This window comes from Micropterus dolomieu, linkage group LG17 (assembly GCF_021292245.1).
Source record: "Micropterus dolomieu isolate WLL.071019.BEF.003 ecotype Adirondacks linkage group LG17, ASM2129224v1, whole genome shotgun sequence".
NCBI classification, from domain to species: domain Eukaryota; kingdom Metazoa; phylum Chordata; class Actinopteri; order Centrarchiformes; family Centrarchidae; genus Micropterus; species Micropterus dolomieu.
In genome coordinates this window covers 21,723,664-21,740,820 of record NC_060166.1, presented here as the reverse complement: position 1 = coordinate 21,740,820, position 17,157 = coordinate 21,723,664, and the positions used below count along the sequence as shown (strand labels likewise).

The 17,157-nt window shown below is 39.6% G+C and overlaps 1 protein-coding gene across 2 annotated transcripts in view; it reads left to right on the top strand.

Moving 5' to 3' along the window:
• Window positions 1-17,157, top strand: part of limk1a (LIM domain kinase 1a) — a 32,284-nt gene continuing 15,127 nt past the window's right edge. Inside the window, exons 1-3 of one of the 2 annotated variants that reach the window (XM_046073369.1) lie at window positions 1-136; window positions 271-423; window positions 1,443-1,581. In XM_046073369.1, the coding sequence (XP_045929325.1) occupies window positions 368-423; window positions 1,443-1,581 (195 nt within the window). In that variant the 5' untranslated portion in view covers window positions 1-136; window positions 271-367. Of the gene's footprint in view, window positions 137-270; window positions 424-1,442; window positions 1,582-15,017; window positions 15,231-17,157 lie in introns of those variants that run through there. The other variant, XM_046073370.1, reaches the window with a different exon arrangement.

Genomic DNA, 17,157 nt, shown 5'->3' with positions numbered 1-17,157 from the left:
GTTAGGAGACGCGCTGTCAGCTGTGGTGGTGGCTGCTACCGTTGATAGAAGACGTGTTGATGTAGTATGGTTAACGATTTAAGACGCCTGGCCCTTTACAACAATCAACATGTGATAGGACTCATCGTGCTGTTAAGTTTGTATTCCCAGCCTTGACTAACAAGTTATGCTAACTATTCCTCATTCGGAAAGTAGAAGATAGATAGATAGCCTAGCTTGCTCGCGCTTATACCCACAAGCGTTAACGTACTTGTTTGAATGATATTTCAGCTCCTGCTGAGTCGTTGGCAGCTTCTGCAGTCCTGTGTTTGTGCCACATTAATGAAAGGAGGTTGGCTAGCAAGGCTGAGCTTGCTGTCTCTGTTTCATGGGTTCAGTTGCGATAAAGGAAAATAACCAGACTGTCGAATCTCACAGCAACAGGTAACAAACTCAGCAGCTTATAATGCTGCGTTTCACCATGTCAAGTCAAATCAAAGTGAAACCAAACACCATGATTTCTTAGCTAAAATTACTGTTACATTAAGTTCGGCTTTAAAGTTTGATTCTGATTGATGTTGGTTGATGACATGTTTATATGTTTTGTATCCATGTGGTGAATAAGTGTTTATGCAGATGTTGTTGTAGTTGACTGCAATGCAATGACAATGTTTTGTCTCTGTTTTCTACCCTTTAGTCATTACTATGTTTTTCTAAGGCCCAGTCATACAGTAGTTATGTGTTTTGGTGTGATCTCAGTGGTCTGTTGGGGTGGTGAGTGATAGATCCACAAAGGGACTTACTATCACCATGAAAACTATAATTTAGGGCCCTGCAGGGTGTCATTAGGAGGGTTAAAGTACGTTTCACAGAGAGGAGAACAACATAATGTTCTGTCAGCAACTTAATTTGGTGTGCACTTTCCTGTTTCTGGGGGTCTGACCTGCTGATTAATTTGCCAACTTAAATGTAGAAATATGTTACAAATGGTGCTGAACTAATTCTGGATTAATCAGTTGTCTTTATTGAAAGACAAATTATCAAGCAAAAATGCTAAATGTTTTCTGGTTCCAGCTTTTCAAATGTGAAGATGTGGAGATTGTTTAGATTATTGTGTTTGTCTTTGGGTTTTGTACTGGTAGTTGTGTAATTTAGATAACATTGGGCTGTGGGACCTTATGATAGGTTACTGTTTTTGACATTCAGAAGAATCAATGACTAATGGACTAATCAGAATATAATAATCAGTTAGAAACCTAATCAAAGTTACAATATGACGTGAGGATTGTGTCGTATCATGCATCATATGCGTATTTCTGACGTTCTCTCTTGTTTCAGGTGGCATGTCTGGATTTGTTTATGTCCCTGATGTTCACTGTTGAACTAAAGAAGTAATGAATAGAAGTAATGTTAATTAATTGCTCAACTGCTCATGTATCACTTTCCGTCTCTACTTCTGTCAGGTGTTGTGAGTGCAGTGCGTCGCTGTCCCACTGGTATTATGAAAAAGATGGACGGCTCTTCTGCAAGAAGGACTACTGGGCCAAATTCGGGGAGCTGTGCCACGGCTGCAACGACCCAATCACCACCGGCCTCATCATGGTAAGAGGATCCATCCGCCGACTGTTATCTCTCCTCGCCTCCCTGGTTCTTTGTTTGCTGATTAACCTCGAGTTACAGCTTGGAGCTGTGTCACTCACAGCATACGCATACATGCAAGAAGACAAACACACACCTGAGTCCATACATTTACACCCTCACTGGTTGGTGTGTGCCAACATACGTACATGCACATAGGATCTGTGCCAGCTGCGAAACTGACCCTGATCCATTTGGCTGCTTTGTCAGATTGTTTTACAGGCCACCAGTGAAAGTCAGAGCTGTTGTTGTGACACAGGAAAGGATCATGTGCAGAATAGATGTGGTCACAGCACCGGAAAGTTGATAGACAATAGACTGAGCCTCTGCTGATAAATGCTGCTGCATTATAGAAAAGACAAGATACCAGCGTCAAAGGAGAGTTGTGTCTATTTGATGATTAGTGATGGAATCACACACATTCAAAGCTTGAAGAAACGGATTAATACTGGATGTCGGTGTAATAAAATATGTTGTCCTTTGTATCTCAGGGACCTATTTTCCTGCCTATGCAAAGCCCGTGGCTTTTATCCACCGTCTCTGCTTTTTGTAATGTAATAGATAACAACTCTCTGTGTGTTTTTCTACTGAATGCTGAAATGAGCCGCCAATTACCTGTTTGGTAATCTCCTGGCTCCAAATGAACTCACCTCTGCTGAGGTGCAGCTGAATCTGTGTTAATGTTGATTAGGCAGTGGAGTGATATTTTGGTGATTTTTTTTCAACACAAAAAATAGACTTACATTTCTTCCTGCTCAGACCATCTCTTAATACAAACGCAAGGCCATTTTTGGAGTTTTGGTTTTGTTGAGTTTTGCTTCTTACAGTTTGCACCACATAAAATACAATTTTATTGTGGTTAAGCATCATGTCTTGTCAATATAACTGAAAGGATTTGCTGGTTAATCAATTAGTTGATCAACACAAAGTTAATTGGTAATTATTCTGATAATAAGTTACTCATTTAATTAAGTTTTTTGAGCAAAAATGCCAAACATTCTCGAGTTACAGCTTCTCATTTGTGAGGATTTGCATCTTTCCTTTGTCTTATGTGATAATAAACTGAATATCTGCGTTAGTCGCACAAAACAAGACATTTGAAGATGTCAATTCTGGTTTTAGTATTTTTATTTAACAATCAGGTTATCAGGTGTTTTGCTAGTTTTCAAGTTATTTGAAAAGTGACAGAGCAGCTGGACCCTGCTGCAGGCTTCTTACACTGTTCCACTCCCTGATAAAGGAAGCTTTTTCAGGGTTCCCATGCGTCCTGGGAAACCAGGAAAAACGGTTTTCCATTCATGTAAAACAAATTGAAAATAAGAGAAAAGTTAAATGTCCTGGAAAATCTTGTGTTGTCCTAGAAATCGGGTGTAGTAGCGACTTTGAACCGGGGGGGTAGAATTTGCAATGGCTAGTAGCTATCCATACAACTTACAAGCTTGTCCTCCTCAGTTATTTCTGCTCTTCCTCCTGTGACCTCTGTCCTCTTCCTCTTCCAATACTGTAGGATGCTCATCTCTATGTGCCAATTTTGGCTACTTTTAAACTGTTTATGGACACGTAACAGGTTTTTAAGGCCAAGGATAGTCACAGATAGGGACAAACAAATGGTCCAGGAGTTTGTCCCTGGTCAGCCCACTCTGCAGACAAAGCATTTGTCAGAGCCTCTGGGTCTTTAAGAGACCTTTATTCCTGTATTCTTGAGAAAAGTACAGTACATAACTAGATGAGCCTTTAAAATATTAAAACCAGAAACACCTCTTTAACTCTCCTAAAGTAAAGAAATCAACTCAGCTCAGTCCTTGAATACAATAAATAAATAAATAATCCATATCATCATTAATCTTAACATAAACTGGTGCTTTGGACTCTGCGGGCTTTGACTTTGTTTTGCTATTGCCCTCATCTATTGCCCTATTGTTGCCTGTCTCATGTTCACCATGTCAGAGCTATTACTGGTGCCGCTGCACAGTGGCAGGTAGAGTACTCAAAATCTTTACTCAAGAAAAGTTAAAATTACTCTATCTACTATATATTTAATAATATATTTCATCTACTGTGCAACAGGTCATTTCTAGGGAATGCAATTTGCTTTGCTTGTTGATTATCTGTAATTTAGCTTTTTCTGTTTAAAATTATTTTCCTTTTTATATCTCCATGAATGTGTTGATAAGATCACTTTAAAATATCAACTTGCTGCCTAGCCACTATTTTTGCTTGTCTCTATTATTATGGACATGTAGCCTATACTAAACCACTTGTTTTGAAATAACACAGGCAGCCCATACAATCTGATTATTCCTAAAGCATCTATATAATCTTAACAATGCAAAGAATCATTGACACTAACACGGGAGCAGCTCGTTGTTGAAGCAGGTAAACCTACATTCAGAGGAAGCTGTGCGTCATGCGTAAAGGCCAACAGGACTGTTTTATCCACCATATTTTCTCTCTCTCTCTCTGTGCATCTCAAAATTATTGTTTGGTGAATAAATAACATCTGGTAGTCAAAGCCAAGATTAGTTTTGTATTTTATGGACTCACCGTCAGACATCGCTATAAAACAAATAGTAACCAATGTCAAAGAACAAAAGAAAGTGATACTCTTTTCAACAACAGGATAGGCCTACTGTTAATATATCAGAGTCAATCCAGTGATCATCAGACTTAGATGTTAAAGTGTGAAGTCTACATTTGCTCTGCAGAGCCAAAATACGCTTTTAACACGCCGTTAATGGAAAGTAAAAGTATTTACTTGCCGGTGTTAAAGAGCAACGCAGGCTGATTTCCAACAGGCCACCAGTGCCATGGTGTGCGCTCACTGCATTTCTGTTGTATTAGTAGAACAATAAAGCTTTAAACTGAAAAGATATTTGCCTGATTCTCTAAATGTTTGCATCTGTCCAACTCTGTGCTGTGAGAAGTGCCAGAGACCAGGGCTGATCTGCGTAACTGCGCACAGCCTGGATGACAATGGGGGCCCTGGATGGCCCAAAGAAAATACCAAGTAAAGAGTAAAAGTAGGCTACAGTTTTAAAAAGGAACGTGAAAAGGTGCCATTGACTTATTCTATATTATTTATTTAGCAAATTTGCGTTAGGCTACTAGTAACAAGATACGACCCACCCTTGCTGCTGGCCTCCCCAGTGCTGTCTTCAAGTAGGGTATAAGTAACAGCAGCACAAAAGAAAAGTCTGTAGCCTAATATCGACGCACTTTGCTGCACCTGCCTGCAGAAAACTTTTTTTTCTCCCTTAACTTTTCAGCACCACATTTGCCTTCTGTCGTATGTTTTCTATAGGCCTATAGATTTTTGTCCGCGTTTCAACCGTTTATTTAGCCTATGTCTGATGCGGAGTGTGTGATTGATTGACTAGTCACTCATAGTAAACCGCCTCGGAGAAATGTGAGGGGGACAGAACAGAATTTGAAATGTGGGGGGGACATGTCCCATGTATAATGGCTCCTACGCGTATGCTGGAAATTAATTTTATATTATGTTGCAGTTGCTCAGGTATGTTGCAGCAGTGCCAAGAACAGACCCCCATATCACTTCACATGGTGTCACAGGCTGGATGACATTAATTCAAGTGACGAAGCTCTGAATAGTTTTAGTTACATTGACCTCCAAAGGTAAATGTCAGTCATCGCTGGTTGGTAACTGTAGTAGTTTTTTTTTTTTTTTAATTAATTTAGAATTTTAAATAGATTAACATTTTCATCTCAACTTATTTTAAACAGTTGAATAATGTTAAATTGGTTAATGATTTAATGTTCGTGTTTCAACATTAGCTAGGATCAGTGGTTTCAGATGTGTTTGGTATTGTTGAGAAAGTTGGATAAGAATGAAGCGGAAGCCAGGGTCAAAACAATGAATGGGAGCCCAGCTGTTTGTGCATCAAACCCCGGCTATATACTGGTATGGCTAACAGCACCTCTGTTTACTTTGCTAGCATTATCTCTTTAAACGCAATGCTACTTTAAGATAAAATGGACAGTAACATTACATGAAACTTTTTAGCCGTAGCTAACAGCGAGTTGGGATTAGCTTCGTTAGTAAAGGGGCTAACATAATGGTGTCATAAACTGATTTATACCACAGCTTGGTTTAATTTTCTATTATAACACGTTCTTTAGAACATCAAATAACATTTAATATTTGCAAGTGTTTTGACAGTTTTACACTTACATATTATTACACCAAGTCTGGAGTGAAATTTAGGTGTGTTTGTTGTGACAGTGTTCCGATGGACGTACAGAGAGCAACATGTCTGAAATAGCAAGGACCACAGTAGGGCTGACCCCAAATAGTCGAAGATTCGATGCTTCAATGGGCAGAACCTGATTCGACTTTCAATCTCACAGTCGAAGCTTCGCAGCGAAACAAGGATCATGCCATTTTGGCGATATGGGGGTGCTCAACATCTGATTTTACATAGAACTACCAGTTTTCTAATATAATAATATACAGCCTATTGTAAAATACATTTCAAAGTTTAATACTGTAAATAAACATGTAAAAAGAATAAAACTTTCAATAAATGTTTTTGAAGTGCGTGAATAAATCCAAAATTGAAAACCTAACCCTGGGTCGTCAGTGCGCATGTAATACGAATCTGTGCAGCGGCGGAAGTGGAACACTTGCTGAAGAGACGTAGCTCCAGCTTCACCGGTGTTGTGCCGAGTTGCACCTCGCGGGACTTTTGGATAATTTATCACCGTTGATGAACCACATAAAGAATATTTTATCGTTAATGGGCTCAAAGGGCTTTCCAAAAGAACTATAAATATATATAAACAATATAAAACATAGCTTTAAAACAAGGCAAGATCAATTTGTCATAATTTCTACGCATGTAATAAATGATTTTCATAGATAAGATATATTAGTGTATAACATGAGCCCTGTCTGCCACATCAGCTAGATTGTCACTGAAATTTCCTGGAAAATGATCTCTTGAAAAGAGTGGGAACCCTGTTGTGGTATAAATGTGGTCAGTTTTTAGGACAGTTTATCAATGATCAGCAACAGTAGGATATAGGAAGTAAATATTCCTTCCTGCTCATTCATCACTGATAAACTTTGCAGAGTTGGTTTTGGTAATCCTTATTATGTTCACGCAAGACAGCCATGGCAGCAGACGATATGAAATCTTAGTCATATGTCTGTGGAAGTATGTGAGGCTCATGTTCTGGAAAACTACCGCCTGTCTACTTAGCATAAAGCCTATATGACAGCAACTAATCATTTACATTTTAGAAGGTGTCATTAGAAGCTGACAGTAAAAGTGCTTTTTGAAGTGGGATTTAGCTTAAATTATCCAAATTTGTCTTTGAAATGCACACAATTATGAGTATTTAAAAATATCAGTCTAATTTGAATAAAGAAAAATGTAGTAGTTGTAGTTTAGTGTTGAGGTAATAAACTGCCTCTAAAGCCACCGCAAACCCAGAGTATTGACCAAATCAGTAATTCACTGACTGGTGGTGGTTCTTTGATAGGAGAAGCTGGTTAAACCCTTCTCTGACACGTTTGCCTCCTGGTAAGATACAGTAGCCAGCAGATTCTGTCAGGTCATGTGTCATGGCCATGATGAACAGAAATCATTCATGGCTCTGTCTGTCTCTGCATCCCTGAGTGTGTGTGTGCGTGTGTATTTTATCATTTACACTGCCTCCAGACAGCTTGCCCTTTGCAGTGCAATCTCAGTAATGAAACATGTAGGAGACTCTAAAGTGAATTAAGTGGAGAGTGCACTGCACCAATTCTCCTCTTCTTTCCCCTTTCTCTGGTTTATTGCTCCTCTTACGGTGCAAAGAACCTGATTGACTGTCACTGCACTTACACTTTAGTAAATTTGAGTCAGCCAATCATGATTGACTTGCCAAGATGGCCAGACCAGTTGTGTTAACGTGTAGACATGCAGACCAAGGTCAGCTCCCCACGTCTGTGCCACACCCAGAAAGAAGTCCCCTCCAGTGCTGCACAGTCTGTCTGTGCAGATTAGCAGGAAAGCACAATCCTATTTTTAAAATTCACTGATGCCACTGCACCTGCTGTCACAGTCAGTGAAAACATTTTGAGCTTCATGATGCAGCGATGAGTCAGAGTCTGCAGCCAGAAAACTATACATCAGTAAGGAAAGTAAGCTGTGTTTGAATTTCATGGGATTTCATCACTCCTACCACAGCGATGCCCACCATAGAAGGTGGGCCTTGCCTTATTCTTTTTTTTAAAATGTTTGGGAATTGTTTTCTAATTGTTTTCTGACAACTACACTTTTTTGTTTGATAGCTCATAGGATTTTTATTAAATCTGGTGAGATGTTAATGAGAAGGCCATGGAACAAGTGATTGGTGTGGTCCTGATTTTGAACATTACATTAAAACAAACATGATGCATGATGGTCTGGTGGAAGATGCATCTACATACATGATCCACTAACTTTTGATTGTATCACACGCTAGCCTCCATCAGATTGCTTTTGCTCGGTTCTTACGAAAACTGTAGATGTTCAAGATTTCCATTATTCTGAGCACTTTTGGAACTTCTTGTCAGTGTTAGTTCAATTGTGGAGCCATTAAACGCTCCAGAACAAGAAAGTCAGTGGATCTTGAGTGTGTGTTGTTTTGCCGACTGCCGTTTCCAAGCTTAAGAATGAGCCGTTAAGCTCAAAATAACTTGAAAAAAAGTCTCTCTTTGAAAGTGTGTTTTTATATATTTTACTTTGTTTTTGTCAGTGACCACAGCTGACCTGTGGATGGGGCCATTGTCCTAACTTAATATGAACTCTTAGACTATAATATTATATTGAGAGCCTTGTCTGTGCGTTTGTACATTATGAGCATGCTAGGTGCAAACATATGTGTGTCTGCAGTTTCATACTCCGCTTCTGCTCCTGTTAGCACCTTTAGCTCTAAGTAAAGTGGTTGTAATTCAGCCAGAGGATGTTACTCAGTAATTTACTACCCTTTCTGATACTGATTTATGTGCAGAATACTGTTACCTGATTAGCTTTTCCTCCCACCAGCCCTCCATCTGTCCATCACACCTGCTACTAACAGGTGAATGTGCAGTAATCCTAGCCAGCTCCACATTCACTGTAGAGTTATTCAGCTTTTCTGCAAACATCTCAGGGTTAAGCAAGCTGATGAGAGCGGGGCCAGACATCGACCTGCTAGATGTCCAGAGATTGGGAGAAGCTTCTGGTTTCACGGTTTCTAACCTTCATTGTGGTATCTTTGCCACAACTGGGTGAGGCTGACCCAGTAAAGATTCAAAGTCCTGGTCTAAGCTACTGTGAAGTACTTTATTCCCTGTCATCAAAGTGGCCTCTGTCAGTCTTGAAGGCTGTGTTTGGTTCACTGGGAGGCTCCTATCCTGAGCCCTCTTCCATTGCCTGGTGCCCATTCTGGACTCAGTCAGCTAATAGGACCACTAAGTAAGCTGCACAGCTAACTAAGCTAACTAGCTAACGGCAGTTAGCAGCAGTTATGACCTAATATGTAAAATGCTTCCCCGTATTATTTTTGGAGTATGAATTTGACAGGTGGAGAGTCGTCTCAGTTATTACACATCTTTAAGGCCGTATATATAAAGCATAGGCTATATAAAGATGGACAACATGATTGTTCCCAAAAAGTGAAGCCAAAATAGTTTGATTGCCCCCTGGTGGCTGGCTACAGTAAATGTCACAAACCCCTCCGTGTTAGGGGATCGGACAAGGGCCAAACAAAAGTACATGCCAAATACATTTTTCCCAAAGGTGGTTTCTGTAATTTTAACTACTTCTTAGCACGCTGATGTGTCTTCCAGTGTTTATTTTTTTATGTTTGGTTTTAATTAGATACTTGAAGCTATAGAAAGGTAGTTTCGTGTCATGATTGACAGCTGAGCCCTGTTCGTGAATGAGTCGGGTGAGTGGACAGAACCTCAGTACCGCGTCTCCAACCCCGATCACTCCTGCTCACACTTTGGCTCCAAATGACATCATTAGCGCAAGAAGGCAGCGCCCGTATCTGGGATATTTTGGCTTAATTTTTGCAAAGTGGGAGGAAATGGAGATGTGTCGTCCATCTTTATATACAGTCTATGGGATGCATCAATATGATCCATCTGTTTGATATTGCCACCAATACTGTTCTTCTCAAGCAGACCGGGTGTTAGACATAGCGTGAGCAGTCCACATTAAATGCGGTTTCTTTGTCGATGTCATTATATAATTTTATGTCTCTGCTATCTGTTGTATTCATTCAGTCATTGTGGACCACCGACTTGATAGTCACAGCGAGCTGTGGCCTCATGTTACCTTACATGAAAATGATACCAATGAGTTTCAGATAGAGAAAGACTACTGGTTTGAGCTCAGTGCTCTGAATTGGCAGAGTTGAGATATCAGAAAGGGTATCGTGAGAAAGTCACATCATTCTATCCTTACTTGCTAGCTGAAATAAGGCTATATTAGTATTGGTTGGATGTGAAAGTTACAACTTTGAATTGCAAAACAACTGAAAATGATGAATCAGTCTCGTACTGGATGTTTCATAGATTAGGGATTTTTTTTTTGTGAGGCTGTTTATGGTTTCACTTTTTCTTTCAGTGCCCAAAACCTCTGCTGTTAGTCCATCAGGTGCCATTTTTGTTGTGACATGACCATACGTTTCCTTTTTTTATTGATTTCATCATGTCAGTGTTCACAGAAAAGCAGTAATCAGGTGGTTGTAATGTGGCCTTACTGGCATTGTTTTAAAACCTGGGGACATTCTGTGTTTGTTTTTTCTCTTCATTAGCTTCTGAGATTACCTGAAGTTCCAGAAGAATAACAACTGAAGGTGAAATCCAAGAAGTTTCCTTGAAATCACAAGTGCTTAAGATTCTTTAGGACTTTTTGGCATCATGTGAAATTCAGATGTTGTGGTAGTTGCACCATTTGCTTTACCTCTCCCTTCTTAACATCTGTATACCAACTATTTAAGTTTTTTTCTGTTTCAGTCTGATACACATTTGAATATTTTCTTTATACATACAAACAAGCTATTTTCTTAGAAATAATAAATGGAAAACATAAAGATAAGCAGTAAAGGACATAATAGGAGGTGTGTCATAAATAACAGATCTGACCTTGTATGAATTAATGCTTTAGCTAAATTCATAATTGAACCACAGCAGTCTAACAGTGAGAGACAGCAGATTTGGGTTAGTGCCTTCTTGTCATACTTGTATTCTGATTTCATTATAGTATACATATACTCTACATAATGCGTTTAATATTGAGAAATGGAGATATTTGGGGTTGTCCACCAAACCAATGGAAAGTCCCAGATCTGCAGTGTACTTAATCTACTCCCACTGGTGTGAGGGAATCTGCCAGTTCTTTCTGTAAACGCCTGATGATTGTTTTCCCTCTAAGTGAAGACAGACATGTGTAATAAGTGTTGCGAAAAGCGTATTGTTAAGATGATGTTGATGTTCAGGTTGTGACATTGTTTTCTGAGCAACAAGATCAACTGTTGATGATCTCATCAGTGATGTTGAACACAGCGTTCGATCTGGTCTGAACACAGCACTCTGTCACAGTGCAGAAACATGTTTTGCATACTTTGTAGGAGGAGAGTTTTCATTAAAACATATCAGGGAGGTCAGAGGTCAGGCCGACACACAGAGGGGCTGCTGGGGCCTCATAACTTGCTTAGTGGCACTTCAACTTTATGGCTTCTTGCTGTGATGGAGGATTGAACTTGGAGGCTTTCTGTTTATCTTCTGCTCACAGTGTGATGTTGTATAAAGTCACGATGTGTGTTTTTTAAAATATTTTAAATATAATTCTAAATATTGCAATCCATATTTACACTTTCAGATTTAGAGACATAACCTGACCAGTGATCTCGTCTCCAAAGTGTGTTTTGAAACTTATTTAGCAATTCCTCTTTTCACAGTGAAAACTCTGACGAAAGCAGAAGCCCCTGTAGGCTGAAATCCCCCCTGTGGCACAGCTGTGGGCTGCTGGGTTTCACTTCTGAGCTGACTGCCAGCAGGACTGCCTAAACTCAACGGCACCTTATTGAACATGAAGTCCCTGATAAAACTTTCCCTGCTGGTACCAAAACATACTTTGAAGCTTTAAAGTAAGCCTATGGTACTTCTGCTAAACAGGCACCACTTTGCCCGTAAGTGATGATTATGACATAATGTTAAAGCTACTATGAGAAATGTTTTTATATTAAAGGTGGGATATGCAGTTCTGGAGAAATCCAAAACCATGACAAATACCATGATATAGAGTGATCAACGACACAGCAACTAATGTAAAAGTTGAGGGTTAGCATACTGTTGCTACAGTTGCTTCTGCAAAGCTAACATTTAGACAGGAAACGACAGTTTCCCAGAGCCAGCACACCAGCTCCAGACAGTGATACTCGAAAACTCTCCTGCTACTATAGCATCAAAACAACAGCTTGTCTTGGCAAACAAGAAAGTAAGAAATTACATGAATTGGATTAGAAATATAATGTTACAGTAGTAAAAGTAGAAGAGAGTCATTAAGTCAACATGACTTAATGACTTGTTTTATAGAAACATCTACCTAAAGTTGGCAACATTAGCTGACAGTAGCCTCCATAAGATACTGGTAATGCCAGACCAAGTAAAACTGTAGCAGTAAAAAATAATAATAAAAGAGTGTAATAATTTGAGCAATAATTTGTTCCATTACTTATGAATTCACCTTTTAATTTCTAACTGCTTCCACTAGGCACTGACCACTGGCGGAGCTGTTCACAGCCATTCTATGCAATGCCTCCACCAGATTCACAACAGTGCGTTTCAGAAGCAGCTCTCCGCTCTGCTCCGTGGAGAATACATGACTGGTCTGTTTTTGACGTAAGCTGCATCAGCCTTCACAGAGCAGATGAATCGGGCAGGAAGTCAGACACAGAAACATTATAGAGCATCTGGTCAATTTTTAAAATAAGACACCGTGTGCAGACTCCTGATTGTATCTCAACAATAAAAGAAACCATTTAACTACGCAGCCTACTTAGTCATGGTTTAAGCACCAAATTAAAGAAAAATAATAAAATCGACAAAATCTGAGCAAGTCAACATACCAGGCAGGCAAAACACCTTGTAACATCATAGAGCTGGGCCCGGGGGAATCAAGGCATAAGAAGAATGTTGAAGAATGTCTTGTTTTTTCCCCCAAAAGTTACATAGTCATGCTCTAATCTGATACTTGCAGACATACCATGATGATAAATATTGCATTCCTGGGTGTATTTTAATGCTTTGTGTTGTTTGTCATTCCTTCAGATCATAGGCCAGATGCAGATATCTGCAAGATATTTATAACCGCATCTACTGTACAGGAGTGATGGGAGACAAATTATCAGCTGCCTAGTGACATTCTCAGAATTAAACGGGAGAAATGGATTGTCAGACTTGCTATTTTTAACTGTTGCCATCAATGATACAGAGAGAAAGCCCATTGTAGAAAAACATTACAAGAAACCAGTTGTGCCATCACAGGCACGTTAGTTCTGAGATAAAGGCACAATTATGCGAAAACTAGCTCTACCCTTATACCGATTTTTGTATACTGGTAAATTAAGGTAAAAAGTTGTTGACATGTAGGTCAATAATAAATACCAAAAGACTAACAAAGACTAAAAAGTCAATCCGTCAAAAGTCTGTTTTGCTTTAAGACTCTATATCATTGTATTAGACTGTAGAAGTGTCAACAATATTAAAAAACAAATACCTTGTGTTAAAGCCAATGTCCAGTTCTATTGTTTTAATTGCGTCCGTACAATCACAACTGACGGATAACCAACAGCAGTTACCAATCTGGTCATTCAACCTGAACTTAAACTCCACTGCAGTTGTATCTTCTGCTTGTTGACCTTTACTCCGGATGTTGCCGGCAGAGTGGATTTTTCTGGAGCAGTTTCTAATGCAGCTTCTGTAACTCCCACAGTAACTTAATCAGGTCTTCTGTACCAGCCCTCTGCAGTCTGTCTCCAAAGCTATAACATTAGAACCACCGGGCATCTGACAGTCTATTAATATCTGCCCACTCTCCGGCACTGGCCCTCCGGCACTAGCTTGTAGCTAAGGGAGGGATCGACTCTTGGCGTGCAGGACATTTTTAGGGACAGGAACAAACTGAGGCAACAAGGATAAATGAGACACAGAGCTAATGAGAGGAGGGTGGAAGAAAGAGTGATGCTGGGAATAGAGATTATATGAGGCAGGGGAGGAGAGAAAAGTAGCTGGAAGAAAAGTCAGCTGAATGCTATTATTAAAGATCACACAAGCATATCATATGTCTTACATATGCTCATTGCCATGAATGAAAATAACATTACACTCGTTCTACATGTGACTGAGAACTTTGTCTGTTGAAAGTGGAAAATTGTGGGCATTTTCTTAATTTCATTTTAATGTGGTGAAATCCTCCAGGTTGACTTCCAGTTAGTGTGAGACAAGAGAATGAATGTTTCCTTTTTTTAATCTATTGGCTGTTCATTTGAATATTAAATGAAGAAGTCTGCAAAATGTTAAACAAGGAATGAGTTGGTTAGCTAATCAGTTTAGAAGAAGTTAAAATGAGAAAGAACTTCAGTTTGTGATGATAATTGTTGTATCAGATACAACATATATGAACTAGATACCTTGTATCTAGTTCATATAATTCCCATTTCCTTTTTTCACCCTCTCATATTTAAAGATTTGCTGCATTCGTTCTCTGCTTGTTTCCCCGGTTTCATCATAGGAAGTTAAATATACTTGCTATGCGGTCAAATAAGGAACTTGAAGACCACACCACAGGCTCTGAGGAATGTTTAAATATTTTCTGCCATTTTTATTGACTTAATGATTATTTAGTTAATTGCAAAAATTATTGACAGACTAATCTGTAATCGATCGATTTCGCACCTCTAATGAAGACATGTGATCGGACCAACAGAATAATAAGCACATCCAGTATACTGTAAGTTAAGCTGTTGGCTACAGTATACAGCAATATATTATTTCACCATCTATACCTTGAAACAATCCCTTTGTTCCACTTAAACGTAACAAAATAAAGAATCAAAATTATTCCCTCTCATAATGTCCCATTAATCAGGCCTTTAACTATCACTGCCAGTTTTCACTGGTTTTGAAATGGGATTGCAGGAATGGGTACAGCGTGTGAGAACAGTGAGGAATTTTCTGAAGATACCAAGGGGTGGGAGGGTGGATGTTTGAAGCAGCCGGGTGGCGCGTGTGCAAGAGTGGGCGGGCCCAAACAGGAAACGATGAGGTCATAGCAAAAGTGAGATAGAAGAAGAAGGCAGGGTGGGAGGGGGGAGTGACATTGATTCAGAGATGAGCTCAGCTGTAAAGGCGTGTGCTGCTCTCTCTCTCTCTCTCTCTCCTCCCTCCCCCTTGCAGCTCTGTCTCTCCGGCCGGTTTGGCCGCTGCCAGTGTTTTGTTGTGACAGCGGGGAAATCGCCTGCCTCAGTAGAATGAACTAGAACAGCGGGGAGAGACGCCAGCTCTTGCTGACATGGTGGGAGATTTGTTTTTCTGGAGCTTCTGCTGTCTCAGGCTGTGGAAAAGGGATAAGAAGGTGAGGCTGTTGACTGCTGCTGCTCTGGGTTACCAGGTTGTCTAATGGGTGATGTACCGTCGTACGTGAGCCGGCGAGGAAGCATCCAGACAATCTCAAGTGGCTGATTGAGATGGTTTGCCGGTTACTTGTGCAGAGACTATTTCCATCTTTATCTTTAATTTTAAACCTGAAGCTAAAGCATGGTGCTGCACACTGCCGTGTTTTGCGTGTCATTTTTAAACTGGGTCACCGTATTGCATAGTAATTACAGATCTGTTCCTCTTTTCTGTACGGCGCTCCAGTTTATCTTTTTTCATTTCATGAAAAACTGATGATCCATGGCACAAGTGCTAATTCTTCCTTCCAAAAGTAGGATTGAGTGTGTGTGTGTGCATGGGGTCACACAGTCAGAGATGGACAACCGTTGTAATTTTTAATAACTGATATTGTTATTTACCACCTACATGCAGGCCACACTAAACCACAGGGGATGTGAGACTTACAGAGGAGGGAAGAAGCTGAATACATTAACAGCATTTCTAAAGCTGAGGCCTGTGTATGCTGTGTTACTGTACTGTTTGTAGCTAAAGGGGGTTTCCATTCAGAGAGCATCAATGTGGTCAACTGTCTTCTCTCTCAGACCTTCAGTCTAATTGTATTTGTCTAAATGAATGTCTACTGTAGAGGGTCTAAAAGGATCAGGATCATGGCTGTCTTTGACTTTATTTCTGCTCCAAAAGCCTTGGTTGCAGCAGATATTGGGATTTTATCAATCTATTGGTGCTTTAGGAATTCCCTTTGACACATTTCTGGAATCCAAGTGTGGCTCCCCCTGTGGGGAGTATCAGGTGCCTAATGCAGTTGATGTTTTTAAGTATTTCTTCAAAACATTCAACATGAGGTCATTTTTTAAACACGTGTTGGTCCTGGGAGCTCAGTCACATTTGGACTGTGTTTGTGAGTTTAGTCAATGAAGGAGGCTTTGGAGTAAAGTTCATTACACCAAGCATGAGGTTGAGCAGAGCCAGATCTCCCCTAATTTAGTGAGGCCGATCATAAGCACCTACGCCAGTGTTGTTATGAGATCATCGTTCCACATTTAGCCGAAGTCAGAGCGTCTAACCGGTGTTTATGTGGGTCTTCTTGAGGTAAAGGGACCAGAAGGCATGTAGAGGTCCCTGATGAGGTCGTCCTGTGTATAAACACATGTACTGTAGATCAGGCCTGATTTATATTGTTCCCTGTCATTTCCAACCTCTGTGTGTTCAACAAGAGTCCACTGTTCCAGTTTGAAGTTAATTATTTGGTCTATAAAATGTCACAGAATTGTAAAAATAGTCCAAACATAACACATCATTGATCATATTGTGCTACGAAAACCAGCAAATATTCACATTTGAGAGGCTGGAACCTGTGAATTTTTTTGAATAATTTGAACGATTTATTAATAATCAAAATAGTTAATTTATTGTGTAATCGGTTAATCATCTTAGCTCAACTTAAAATTACTTTGTTACTGTGTTCCTGGAGTCCCAAAAACAACAAATGCTAAGTAACAGGCTAAGTAATGTATCCAGTTAAATGTATAACTGGATACATAAACAAATAATGTGAATAATTTAAATATTATAAAAGTTAAATGGGTTGTAAAAATATAAATATTATGTATTGAATGTTTAATTTTAAATTCGCCCCTGTCAACATTTACTCTTTTCCTTGCAGTTTTCTTTTTCCACGTTTCATTTGTGTGTTTAAAATACCTGGTCATTGACGTATTGGACACATCTGTAAACACAAATCATCTTCTTCAGTCTAGGGAAAGTGGGGAAACTCCTACATGTCGTGATTTTATGAAAGATCATTGCATGTATAGGCCTCCTTCACTTCATGCAATCAGAAGATCAGACAATCACTTTCTTATTTGTGATTGAACAGTTGGCATCTA